The sequence below is a fragment of the Spea bombifrons genome, chromosome 11, assembly GCF_027358695.1.
Source record: "Spea bombifrons isolate aSpeBom1 chromosome 11, aSpeBom1.2.pri, whole genome shotgun sequence".
Classification (NCBI taxonomy): domain Eukaryota; kingdom Metazoa; phylum Chordata; class Amphibia; order Anura; family Pelobatidae; genus Spea; species Spea bombifrons.
Genome location: NC_071097.1, coordinates 19,028,075 through 19,041,432, shown reverse-complemented (window position 1 = coordinate 19,041,432; position 13,358 = coordinate 19,028,075). Strand labels below are relative to the sequence as shown.

Here is a 13,358-nt window from a genome sequence, read left to right as displayed (position 1 = left end):
ACTGAACCCACACAAGTTATACATTGTTTTTTTTTTCAGGACATGAAGTGCTTTCCTTAAATATCATTATTTTGATTGTATCATTATTTACTATAAAAATGTATAAAATATGGTGAAACTATGAGAGATCTTTTACTCATCTATAAAAGCTACCTGCTAGATTCTACTATTTGTATTGAGTTTAGAAATACCCAATGTTTTTATGGGTTTTTTTTCATGTTATGGGGCAATAATTACAAGTAGTGTTTTCCTATTTCAAAACCATTTTTGGGGAATATGCCTTTGAAGTGATTTTGGAGAATTATCCATGTATTTGGAGAATGGGCCAACAGAAGAATGGAAAGGGACTGCGCAGCATTAAAGTGCATGTTGGGACTGGACTGTCCCTTCACAACAGGCAGGGGAATGGGGATTATGTCTAAAATCAATAGAATTCGCACATTAATCTGCGTGCTGCAAAATGAGTTGGGGGTCCCTGCACAAATCCACTTCAATAAGTATTAAAAAATATATTTTTTTAAAAAAATGGAGGACTATGCCCCAAATAACTGCACATATTTAACTATAGAATTGGGGGGTAATTTCGTATGTAATTTGCTAAAAACACCGCTACCTATTATCATATGGAGCATTTCATGTATTAATGCATAAGTATTGTGCAAAGGGCTTTTAAGCCATAGTATTATATACCTTCAATAGGCCTGCATCGCTGTCTATGTGACCTTACATCCTGACGCCGTCTCCTGTGCGACACCGCCCTATCTTTGGAACTACAACTCCCATAATCCACCGGGAGCCGGGACCCTTAACTTCCGTATTTACGGAACATGTAACGACATCGCGCCGGGGGAAGGTTTGTCACACATTCCCGGACTACATATTGTAAAAATAAGTAGCTCTTGGTGCCTGGGCCGGTCATCACCTTCAGCCACGGAGCGTCAGAGCCCAGCTTGGTGGCGGCCCCTGTTCTGCTCCTGGGGGGGCTGGCCACCCCTACCCTGTCACCCTCAGCCTTAGGCCGCAGTGGGTGCTGAGGAGGGCGGCTGGGAGCTTGAGGCAGCAAATGGTGGGACCGGAGGATGCCGGCGGACAGGGGGCTCCTGTGTTTTACCGCTGCGGAGAGGACAGGGAAGGGCTGACTGAGGAAGAGGAAGGAGAAGAGGAGGCGGGGAGACCGGACATACTCCATCTCTACATCACCGGTCCTGGGATGAGGATGACTAACGGGGATCTGGGATACTGCCCCCGGGGGGAAGCAGGGGAGTTACCTGGGGGCACCGTGGAGCCAGCGCCCCTTTCCGTCCATACAGAGGAGATGAAAGTGCCCAATGGTGGTCTCCTGCCCGCCGGCTCCTGCTGCAAACTGTCTGGCGAAGATGAGCCCCCGGCCCAGGGATGCTCCTGTCACCGCCAGTGCTGCAGCGAGGATGAGTCGGCGGTCAGTCGATTGCCTCACCCTTCTCACCCCCTGAAGGAGCGAGTTCCACCGGAGTTTTCTCCCAGTGACTCTGCACCGTCTGCACGGACTCCTCCCGATGGATCTCCTCCATCCAGCTCCAACTCATCCCCGGTCAGCGCCCACACTGTGGCTGGTTACTTTGTGTCGGACGAGGCGGACAGATTCCGTTTCCTCGATGTCACCCTGAACTCCCATAACACTTACGAAGTGAGCCGGCGGCAAAGCGCTCCCGACCATCTGGATGATGGGCTGAGCCTTCCCCAGGGTAGCCCCGGGCCCCAGGAGCAGGACGGGGAGAGGCCCTGGAGGATGGGCATCGCCGACTTCTTCACCAGGTGAGAGGCAGCATCCCTACACGGTGTAATCACCATGGAGACAGCGCAACCGGTCCGTATATTATAAAGGCAATTGTCCTAAACGCGGAGCAATCAGCATGTACATTCCAGGTGCTTTCCATGGTGATTACTCTAACTCTAGAACTCAAAGCTTCATTGATTCTTTTAAATATGGGCCACTAACACACCGTTTTTTTGTAATAATCTGATTGTGAAAATTAATATTATCAGTTACACAAACTTTTATTAAAGGGCCAGTTCCCTGCCCCTGACACCCCACCCAAAGAAGAATGCATATTAAAGTACATCATGTATGCTTCATGAGCCCATGTGATGACAGCTGCACCCATGTTGTGGTGCAAGGTCTGCAGACACTCAGCATTCATGTTTAATTATAAGTATTGTAGTCTTGAAGTTTATTGTCAGACAGGCAAAAGGTTCTGTAATATGTGTCCGGAAAATGTAAGTTTAATTTCTGCAGGGCCTGGCATTGTAGGATGAATACAATTTGTGAGATATGCCACCTCACTTCAATTCAGGCCGGTCTTGTTGATTGAATGATCAGCCAGTTACAGTAATTTTCCTAATCTCCTCTTTTTTTTTATGACTGCACCCAAATGTTCATGAGCTTTCTCATCCCTTCTGCCATTGCCAATGCTTCAGTTAGACGACCATCATAATTAGTTTCATCTCAAGGTGACCGGTTGGCTGCTCAGTCCACCAGCTCCCCCAAAGGAAAGCGTGGGGTGCTTATAGTGGTAACTGCTGTTAAGGTAACATTGATGGGAATAAAGGTTTGGGAAATGGGTGTCAGTATCTTGCCACATGCATGCCCTCCTGGTTACTGAGTTTTCTGGGACTTATTTCTGATGGTATTGCATTAGAATCATGGGATAGTACATATCTTTTTCATTACAGTAATGAATGCATGTGCTGTGACTCGCTGTCAAAGGGCAGGGAAAGAGAGATCAGAACTATCAGAAACACAGATTCAGACCACAAGCAGCAGAGCTTCCAGATCCCTTGGCGCTCATTATGCCAAATGTTGAATTGTGTCATCACTGAGCTTGGGCTGCTTGATGATGCGTTGCATGATGATCAGAAATGAGCAACCTGTATGAGTCAATCTGAGCCATTGTTTTATGAGAGTCTGTAGCTGTTTCTGGACTGGAATAATAAACCCAGGCCAGTGAGATCTGTCACCGTGATGTTAATAACTCCAAGTAATCTGCTTCGTTTTGTTTCTGGTCTGCAACCCCGGTGAGCACTACGGTTGCTTTTTTTGGGTTGCAAACCTACAATGGAGCCGCTACGTGTATTCCTCCTACTGGGACGATGAATTGGTGCTGTGTAAATACTTGATCTCCGTAAATAAAAATCAAATGCACTCTGGCTACTTTGCTTTGGGCTTTTCTTGGTACCGACAGATGCCTCCTTTGCAGGAAGGCTTAAAACAGTACAATTATGTTTTTGTTTTCATCATGAATGGCCGTGTTGAACTGTTTAAAACCAATACTAAGTTACCATATTTACATGTTGGAGATTGAAGTACATTAATGTGGGTAGGTTTTCCTTTAAGAGAACACAGGCATTGCGTTGGAGGTTATGTAGAGCTGCTGCCAAAAGACTCAAGTGAGCCACCAAGTGTGGTAAAAAGACCAACCAAGTGTTTTGCAGATGCAGTCATGGATGGCACTGTTGCTAGGCAACAGTGTGGCTAACGCAGCTAAAATACCAATGGAATGGTGCCATGTGCAGACTGGCCACATCTGGAGCGTGGTTGTGCAGCGCCGCCGGAGATGTTATTTCAAGCTGTCCTTGTTCCATGGAACACATTACAAGATTATGATTCTTTAGCAATATGGTCATCTGCGATCAGCGGATTTTTGCCATTTTACAGCTGTTGGCTTCGCAAGCACCAGGAACAGAAATTCATGATGCTTCCAGAACTTTTTTTTTTATTTTGTCAAGATATTTCACATCAGTGTATGATTGCTGTTGTTGTTGTTTCTTACAGGCAAATAACACTCAAAAAGACGGTGATTGTGAATATCTTTATATGTCTAGTACTTTTAGTTGTGCGTAGTTACCACTTACTGATACATAGCGTGCTGGCTGAAGCGTTCCTTGGGGCCGTCGGTACTAGCAGGGCGCAAAAGGCGCTATTGAAATAAAGTTACCAGTTGACTAGCCTGTGTACCCCTTTTCTTATTTAAGTAAAGCTTAGAAAAATCAATGAAAATTAACAAATGACATGTGGCGCTCAGGATTTTGGATCATAGAAAAAATTGTTTTCATATAGTAAACATTATACACTTCACTTCCGGCACAATTTTCTATCTGATTTGAACACTAGTGATAGCACTCTGTTGTGCTGTTGTTGGGACTACAAGACCCATAATCCTTTACCAGCCGTGAAAGCCGCCAGATGAAGAGCAGATTTATGGTTGGTCCAGATTTGGATTACTTTTTCTCAAGTAAAAGTGAAACAATTTTATTATCCAAACATATACTTGTAAATATCTTGTTCTTGATACAATAAACATAGGCATAGATATTGACAGCCAAAAATCCCCCCAAAAACCTGTCCAGTCTTCCCTGTATCACTTTGGCTTTATGCGCACCTCAAGCTTTCTGCTGGGAATATAGTCCAGCTCTTATATTATGTCCTTTCTGTAAAGTAGAATTTTCTCACATTATCCCTCATTTTTCAACTATATAACTTTAAATCATGCCCTATAGTTCTAGCACCCCCCCCTTTTCTCGCTCTTCCCTTTGGGCATTAGTCTCCTCCTCTGATAAATATTTGCTGATTTAATAGTTTTGTGTGATGTAATATCCCAGGAACATTAACTGGGAATTATTTTTCCAGTTTCCACCCTCGTGTTGATATTCGGTAACTGGTATGAGTGGTTGCATGTCGCGATGCATACTGCCATGATAACAGTGATGTCACACTTCACGGGGAAATGAGTTGTCCCCTATGATGGTGGGATGACCTATATTTGATTTCTTTTTGAAACACGTAAACGTTAGAGTGTGCGCGGATCTCACTATCTTCATTACGTGTTTATTTTAGAATAACATATGGTATTGTGGGGTGTACTCATTAACTTGGGCTTTGGGGAAGACTGGAGATGTTTTCCATTCTTTCATTATGCTATATGAAGAGGGGTTGTTAATATGTAGATGTTCCTATGCATAGGGGGCTATCTCTGTAGGCATTAGGCGGGGCCAGCTTGGCCCTTCATAATGCATAAGGAAGTCATCTATTGTACTAAATCTGAATGTCTTTTGATTTTTATAGTGTAACAGACGGGCACACATGCCATGCGCGTGTTGGTGTGGATTCATTATCCTTCCACTAGTCAACCTTTGCAATTTATTATGGCCCAGCAAGAATCCGCTGACTAATTTAGTTTAAGGCTCTCTTGTCTGCTAGCTGTGCTGTAAACGTGATTTTCTTTTTTGATGATTGCGAGTGCTTTAATGTGTAGCAGAATCCTCATGATGGAACATGAAAGATATATCTGTTTACAGTAAACACAATTGCACTTATGTTTTATGTGTCTTGTTTCTGACCCCCCCAGTTGAATTATTGTAGGGTTGTGCCAGGCAGCGCCGTGCGCGGCTCTGCTATATTCCTTCTCTTGCTGCTAGCTGTGCCTGCTCTTGTGATTAGCCCCTCCGACTGAATGACTCTTGTATTGTTAGCGTGGCTCTCCATGCCTCTCTGGATTCCTAACCTCTTAATGTTCACGGCTTCCGAGCCCTAAAGATCTGAGCTCTCTTGGTATCTTTACTTTGTTACTTTTGTTCAGCCATAATTTGCCTCGTTCTAATCTCGCTCTAGCAAAAGAAATTTAGAGAAACAGTTTTGCCTAAAATTTGCATACAACCAAAGAAAATGACTCCTAAGTAAATTCATATACTTCCCCCAGTTTGGGAACCACCACTAGCAATCTAACCCAAAGCAGGTTTTTATTTGCTCCCTACCCAACACTAATTGTGTTCTATTTGATGTAAAATAAATATGGAGTACTATATGTACCCTATAGATCTGGCAACTTTTTTTGTGTTTGTATTTGTGTCCTAATTCCATCGACGTCCATATTCCCTGGCTATGTCAGATTGGCATCCAAGTAAGTTTTCCTGTTTTTTTAAAGTCTACAAACATTTTCCAACCCATAAAATCCGCTTTATGCTGTTTATAATTGACCAAAGCTCTGTAAACATCTGACAGGGATTGATCTCCCGGAGTCAGGTTGTTGAGGTTTACCAGTTAGTGGAAGGATTGCTCGTACGGCGTTTTCGTTCCAGTGAACCGGAATTTTCCATCTTGTGTCACATGCCATGCCTTAAAGTTGTTGGGCAGTTTGGTGCCTTCAGATGTACGCCAAAGTTCGGATCTCGCCTTGCTTATTGTGCAGTTTATTTCTCAGCTCTGCGGAATAAGAAGCAGGAAGTTAGAATTACATAATCATTACATATTGGTTTGTTTATTTTAATTCATTTTTTTACAGTGTAAATTGGCTTATTTTATGGGATAAAAGCTTCTTCTGGTTTAAAAAAACACACAGGCAGTTTCTAGATCTGCTCTAATTATCATTTACGGCTGGTAGTTGTCAGAATTATTCAAAATACTTGAGTTTCGTAAAATGTCAGATTATAGCAGCAACAAAGTCTGTTTGCTGAAGGTAGAGTGGATAGGAGAGTTTGCAGACCGTTTTGTTTCACCTTAGCTTCTGCTTCAGAAAGAGCTTTTCTGGCCCTGTATGATGTATAGTTAAAACGGCGATGCTTACTTAATGTCTCCGATCATTATGCATTATGACTTATGCATTGTACAGGGCCAGCTTAGCACTTCATGCTGGAGAAATGTCCTAGACTAGTGTTGCCTCTTCAAAATGAGAAGTGAAGTGAGAGAGCTAAAGCCACAACTCTCCCTTTAGTGCATAGACTTGAAACTTACTAAATTGATTCTGATTCAGATAAAGATTGTAGCTTGATAACACATGCAAAGGAACCAGTAATGCCGGTTTTGTGGTCATCGGTGAGGTATAACACATTGATTTCACTGATGGCGCTGTATTGCTCCCTAAACAGACATTGGATGGTGCATGTTTTCATTCACTCTATATACAGAGTTGAGGGTAGATCCCCGCCAGCACAGGGGCACTTCAGCCTGTTGGATATCTCGGGATCAGTCTGAAAAGCCAAGAGCATCTGCAGAGGGTTTCCCACAAACTCTCCGGAGCACTTAGTACTGCTCCTGTGACATCGGTTCTTATTCGTTTGCTTCGCTGCTGCCTCAGTCTGAGTTTGTGTTTGGTAGATTTCTCCTATCTGCTGTCCAGAACTCCATAGTTTTATTCCCCCTGTGTTTTGTAAACCTTTTTGTTGTGGTTAGGGTGTGTTACTCTTACAGAGTTCTTCGTATTGTTCACTGTCAGGAAAAGGGACATTGGTGAAAGTAAACATAACTTGCATGCCTTCCCCTCGTTCCAAGATCCCATTGATAAGATTCTTGAACTACGAGAAAGAAGGAGTTTTTAGCTTTCTATCACTGATTTGGTAGAGGAATCCGGCTACATTGTGGATTTGTTTCTGGGTCTGGATTAGCGTTGCGCATGAGTGGCTTCCCTTTGAGTGGCAATCAAAGCTTCCCTTCTACTGTTTTCTGCATACTAGTGCCTTGTTTCTACATCAACACGTCAATATCTAGTATAATCCAATAGTGTAATATTGTGTATTATGCAAGATTTTACAGTAATATCTACTGCTTCGCTTGGCCTAAGTACATTTAGCACTGTAAAACGCTATTCCAAAATATGTAGTAGCTCTTAAGAAATCCCTTAATGTTAAATGACCCTGTGATTACGGTTCATGCACTTCAATGTGAATTAATTTTTTGGGGGAAATTGGCACTTAAGGATGGCTTGCACGTTGGCAGAGGATAGTCCCCTACCTCCCTGCTGCAAGAAGAGCTTTTTCAGGGCACTTGACTCTTCAACAGGAAACTCACTTGGTCTCTACTTCTCCATGGATGATGTCAATGTGGATTAGCCTAGATATAGAGGTAGGAGAGCAATCATAACATCACAATAATGAGAAGCACTGCCTTACAGCAGATGGGTAGGGAGCTCCTACTCTGCTCCCCTCTATTACACATTTTATAAGCCGCCTGTTGCTTTCATCCAAGTCCTGAAATCTGGGCTGCTGCCTATATTGGATACTTTTGCACTACATGTAAAATCCTGCAAGTTGTCTACATGTTTCATGGACAGGTGGTCTGTGCAGACTTCTGTAGTCATAAAGAGCCTCATAAAACCATGGGGTTTTGATGCCAACTGCATCTAATATTTCAGGACACAGACTGCGATACATACATTTGTATGGAATATGGAATACAATCATCTTAATTTCTTTTTGGGTCACGATTCCTCCTTTAACAAAATCGTTCTTTGTCAGCATTGTGGTTCATTTGGAAATCGCATATCCTAGATGCAGAGTTTGCCTTTTTGATGAACTTTAGTTGTCCTCTTGCCAAAGACGTGAGCGCATGTTGCCAGGAATCTTAATAACAACCATGGTTTCTTGTGACCCTAGAAAACGTATTAAATACTGTGATAGATCAGATATCGGCAGGACTGTCAGCTGTGCCGTGCCTGAAAAATCGTTGGTCTGTGTTTACACACTTGGCATTTCTGCATTTTTTAGATATTTATCATGAATATTTTTTTTTATTTGTACTGATAACCCGCATGTTTGTCATGTTGTTGCCTTTTAGATATTACATAAACAGTTCCTGCAAATATGTTTTGTACAACGTTGCACTTTATAGTATCTGAGAATTTCTATGAGAAACCCAGCCATTGCTTTATATCATCTGATAGCTGCAATCGAACGGTATGATAAGGGTGGTCTCTCTGCTCCAAAATTGTGACGGGCAACAAAGTGAACAAAGCTGTATTGTATCTGTTGCATGCAAATATTTATAGTCCATATTCTTGGCTGTTTCGTTCCATCGCAGTGTTTCCAAGCTTGCAGGATCGAAATCTTTGTGATTTCCACTGAGGCGCCCCAATCTGTTACATGCCGAGTGTGTAACGTAACCATCTGGGAACATAAGTGGGTTGTTGGGTATTTTATCTTTATTTGTTAAAAAAAAAAAACAAAAAAACAACAAACATTCCTTTCTTCATAAATTCAGAGTATGGAAGGCTTACATCAGGATGACCGTGAATTAAGGTGATGGTAATAGCAGTAATGGAACACTCAAGTATCCTAGGCAGCTCCAGGAAAAAAAGAATGACTAATAAAGCATGCATGTCTTCTTTAAATGCTAACTTCAACGCCGTTGTGCAGTGTTTTGCTCCACTGATTGGCTGCTTTAATCAACCAATGATTGTCAGGAAAGCACTGCCATTCAAATCAATGGAATGCCTGAGGAGGGGGAATTCACAAGGAGCAAACCTCTTTTGCTCGCCAAATAGCTGGGGGGCGAGGAAAGGACTAATGCACGTCCACTTACAAAGCGGACCACGTGAACATTTAAAGGGACCACTCAGCTGTCATATACAAATAAGTACATGTGGCTTATTGATGATGGATAATGGCAACAGAGCACAGCTGCCATGAGTATGACTGTAACCGGTGTTACTTTATTGTCACTAACGGTGCTAATATCTGTCTTTATGAAAAAATAAACTAGTATGTTACGTTTTGAGCTTTTTGTATTGTGTTCCAGTTTCATTTTAAATGCAGGATTATGTGATTATGTTTTAAGAATAGGTATGTGTAGCCAGAAAGGCCATCAAAGTGGTTTCCATGGGCTTGGCCTAAATATGAGCGTAGTGACGAGCGTAGGAAGCTGCAGCGTTATCTGTATCCAGCTTTTTCCTGTCCTTTTCCCAGGTGACTTGTATAGTTAGACTTTATTCCTTTGTATCCACCTTTTACTCGTTACTTTTCATTGCAGGAAGAAGATTATATTTTTAGAATTTCAGCGCTCTCGAGTAGCCTCATTCATCGCAAGATGAGTCGATTGGATGCCTGAATTATTTTTGTTTGAACAGATGGGCTTGTTGGCATACAGTGTCATCTTTACAGCTCCATTCGCTAGGTTTATGCTTTATAGTTTCTTCACAAGAAACAAACAGTCTACTATATTCAGCTTTTTAGTTTTTGTTAAAATTAGAATGTTTCATTTGTGAAATTGTGCCGTAATCCATTGAGTAGAGCAAAGGAAGCATAAGGTTTTCTAGCAGACTTATTTTTCATTTGAATGCAGACTGACAGTTCTAAGTCCAGAAGGAAAACAAATATTATACAGTTTGCCTGCATCAAAGATGCTATTTGGAATAAAATCCAGTTTCATTTGCCTTATTTGAGCTTTATTTTTAGATTCTCCGATGTGCCTGATAATTATGTAGGTAATTAGTAAATGTTATCACTGGCCCTCCATTCCTGTTGCTCTGTAAGTCGAATTATGTACTATTTGTTATGTCAGGTTTACCCATTGTACAGCGCTGCGGGATATGATGGTGCTATATAACATCGTAATAATTAGCTTGTTCTTCTAAGCAGTGACGTTTCACTATCCTTTGTGCCGATACAAAGTAGTCAGTGAGATACATCAGAAGAAAATATCAAACTTTGTATTTTTAAACAAATTGTCGTATAGGCCAAGTTTTGTGTTTATTTTGTTTTGAGATTCGTGCCGCCTACATTTCTGCGATTCAAGCAAGTGTTTTGTAAAGCATGTCTAATAACGTGCCGGAATAAGTAACACGTGTAGTTCATGCCACTTGCTAATTTATCATAAAACATAAAGTATGTTGCACTGATATCTGACCACAAACCTGTTTAAAATGCATTCACCCGTGTTCCGTTGCTACAAGAAGAAGTATTATGCAAGTCATTTTAATTATTTAGAAGTGACATGGTTATGAGGATCTCCCTCGGGGTCCCAGACTGGTGACCGTCCTGTACTGTTTTAACCACAAAGACTTATTAAAAGCTAAGGGGAAAATAATGAAGAATTAAAAAAAAAACAAAGTACATTTTCTTTCTTTTATCTTTTTTTTCTCTCTTTCTGTTTCCCTTTCTCTCTTTCTCTTTCTTTCTCGTTCTCTTTCTTTCTTTCTCTTTCTTTCCCTTTCCCTTTCTTTCTCTTTCTTTCCCTTTCCCTTTCTTTCTCTTTCTCTTTCTTTCCCTTTCTCTCTTTCTCTCTTTCTCTTTCTTTTCTCTTTCTCTTTCTCTTTCTTTTCTTTTTCTTTCTTTTCTTTTTCTCTTTCTCTCTTTTCTTTTTCTTTCTTTTCTTTCTCTTCTTTTTCTTTCTTTTTTCTCTCTTTTTCTTTCTTTTCTTTTTCTCTTTTTCTTTCTTTTCTTTTTCTCTCTTTCTCTTTCTTTTCTTTTTCTCTCTTTCTCATTTTTTAACGCTTTATTTGCTGAGCAGGGCCATCTAATGTAATGTTATGTGATGATTATGGGAGAGCTACAACTAGCAACTACCAAGACATCACTTACTGGTTGCTTATGCCCTTGTGTTTTATCCCTAGACCACCCATTCACCTGATCAGCTATACTGTTGTTCGGTACATTGAATGGCACATTGGGTTATGACGCTGCCTCAGGCCACTTTAATAATCTATACTCTTTATTATCCTGCAATAGCATTTTCAATGTGATTTTTATTTGCCAGGTTTCGTGGGGAACCATTTGTGTGTGGGCCAGGTCAAATGGGAGATCTTTCCATGCGTGTGCGCAACTTTCCAGAACCAGTGCTGGAGCTGACTGGCATGAAGTACAGGGGCGGGCTGGGCCGGGGGGCAATTGCCCCCCAGGCCGCCCTAAATCCGGGCCGGTGGGCCGGACGGACGAGCGGCAGACGAGCATTCAATGCGGCTGCGGCCGCAAAGTTAAAAACTAAGCAGCCGCGAGCAGGATTGAATGCGGCCGTCATGCGGCTGCCGCTCATCTGAGGGGTGCCACCATGCCGGCACGCCTTCAGAAACGATGCGCGCAGCAACTGTGGCTGTGCACATCAAGTCCCGGCGCACAACACTGAAGCCATGCACACCGTCTTCCGCGCTCAGTGCACATGACAGGAAGAAGAAGAAGAACAGGAGGAAAAGTGGGAGTGAAAGAAGAAAAGGTAGGAGAGAGTGGATTAGTGTGTGAGAGTGATGGGTGTTATGCTGAATGTAAGTGTGTGAGAGTGATGGGTGTTATGCTGAATGTAAGTGTGTGAGAGTGATGGGTGTTATGCCTAATGTAAGTGTGTGAGAGTGATGGGTGTTATGCTGAATGTAAGTGTGTGAGAGTGATGGGTGTTATGCTGAATGTTTGTGAATGAGGGTTTCAGATAGCATGGATGTGTAAGTGTGGGGGGATAGCTTGGCATAGGGAGTCCGTAATCACATTCCTTTCATGCCCAGATTCCAGCATGTAGTGGCTGCCTAGGCATGAAAGGAGTGTGATTGCTGTTATAAATTATTTTTTGGTCCAACTTCGGTGTGTTAACACTTTTATTGGACAGAATAATTCAATGACAGTATTAATGTGTGTGTGTGTATATATATATATATATATATATATATATATATATATTTATATATTTATATATATATAATATATAAATATAAATTGCAAACAGCAATCACACTCCTATCACGCTAAGTCAGCCAGCACATGCTAGAACCTGGGCATGATAGGATTGTGATTGTTGTTATATATATATATATGTGTGTATGTATGTGTTCAGTCCAGAATTTTCATTTCGGTGCATCCCTACTATATACTATGCCAGTCACTAAAGTGGTAAGCCTACACCACATCAATGTTTGGCTTAGTATATAGTGAAGAGCTGAGGCATGCGGTGTGTGCACGCCGGCCACTTTAATTTCATTAGGCGCTGGTGGAGTGACTGCCGCACGACGGCCGCTTTCAATGTCGCTCGCAGCCGCTTTGATGGTGCAATGGGCCAGTTGACTAGACTTGCCCCCCAGGCCTTAGGCTGCCAGCCCTCCCCTGATGAAGTATATCACGTCCATGAGATGCCCTGCACAGTAAATGTGGGGGGGGGGCAAAGGATCACTTTGCAAAAGGGACCCCACACTATTATCCTATTGCACCTGAACCAGATTGCTTCCTATTTTTATTTTAACTCATTATGATATTTAAGATATTCTGCAGCAAAGTGCACGGGTATAGTAATCCTTAGGTTATAAATAATTCACAATGGCATCCGGTGTTTATGTTCCTGTTCAGACAGACGATATGCAATACACTCAAGACCAAACGCACAACAACACAAAATGAATACACATAATATTGAGTGTATTTTTTTGCATTATATTATTGTGCCTACATGTTAAACCTTGGGTGTTCTCAAGCCAAGCAGAATGTTTCAGGGTGTAAACAAGCTTGGACTATATGGCTGTGCTTCTACATACATACTTAACTTAACCACAACAGCAAATGAGGACAAATGCATAGATGAACACTGCCACCGCCACCAACATACATGAGCTAAAGCACATTAACAAATGTTTTGAGGC

General features: G+C 41.9%; 1 protein-coding gene across 2 annotated transcripts in view; it reads left to right on the top strand.

Moving 5' to 3' along the window:
• Window positions 1-828: 828 nt before the first annotated feature.
• Window positions 829-13,358, top strand: part of TBC1D12 (TBC1 domain family member 12) — a 34,165-nt gene continuing 21,635 nt past the window's right edge. For both annotated transcript variants that reach the window (XM_053451283.1, XM_053451282.1), the window contains exon 1: window positions 829-1,794. In XM_053451283.1, coding sequence (XP_053307258.1) covers window positions 1,064-1,794 — 731 coding nt within the window. In that variant the 5' untranslated portion in view covers window positions 829-1,063. The remainder of the gene's footprint in view (window positions 1,795-13,358) is intronic.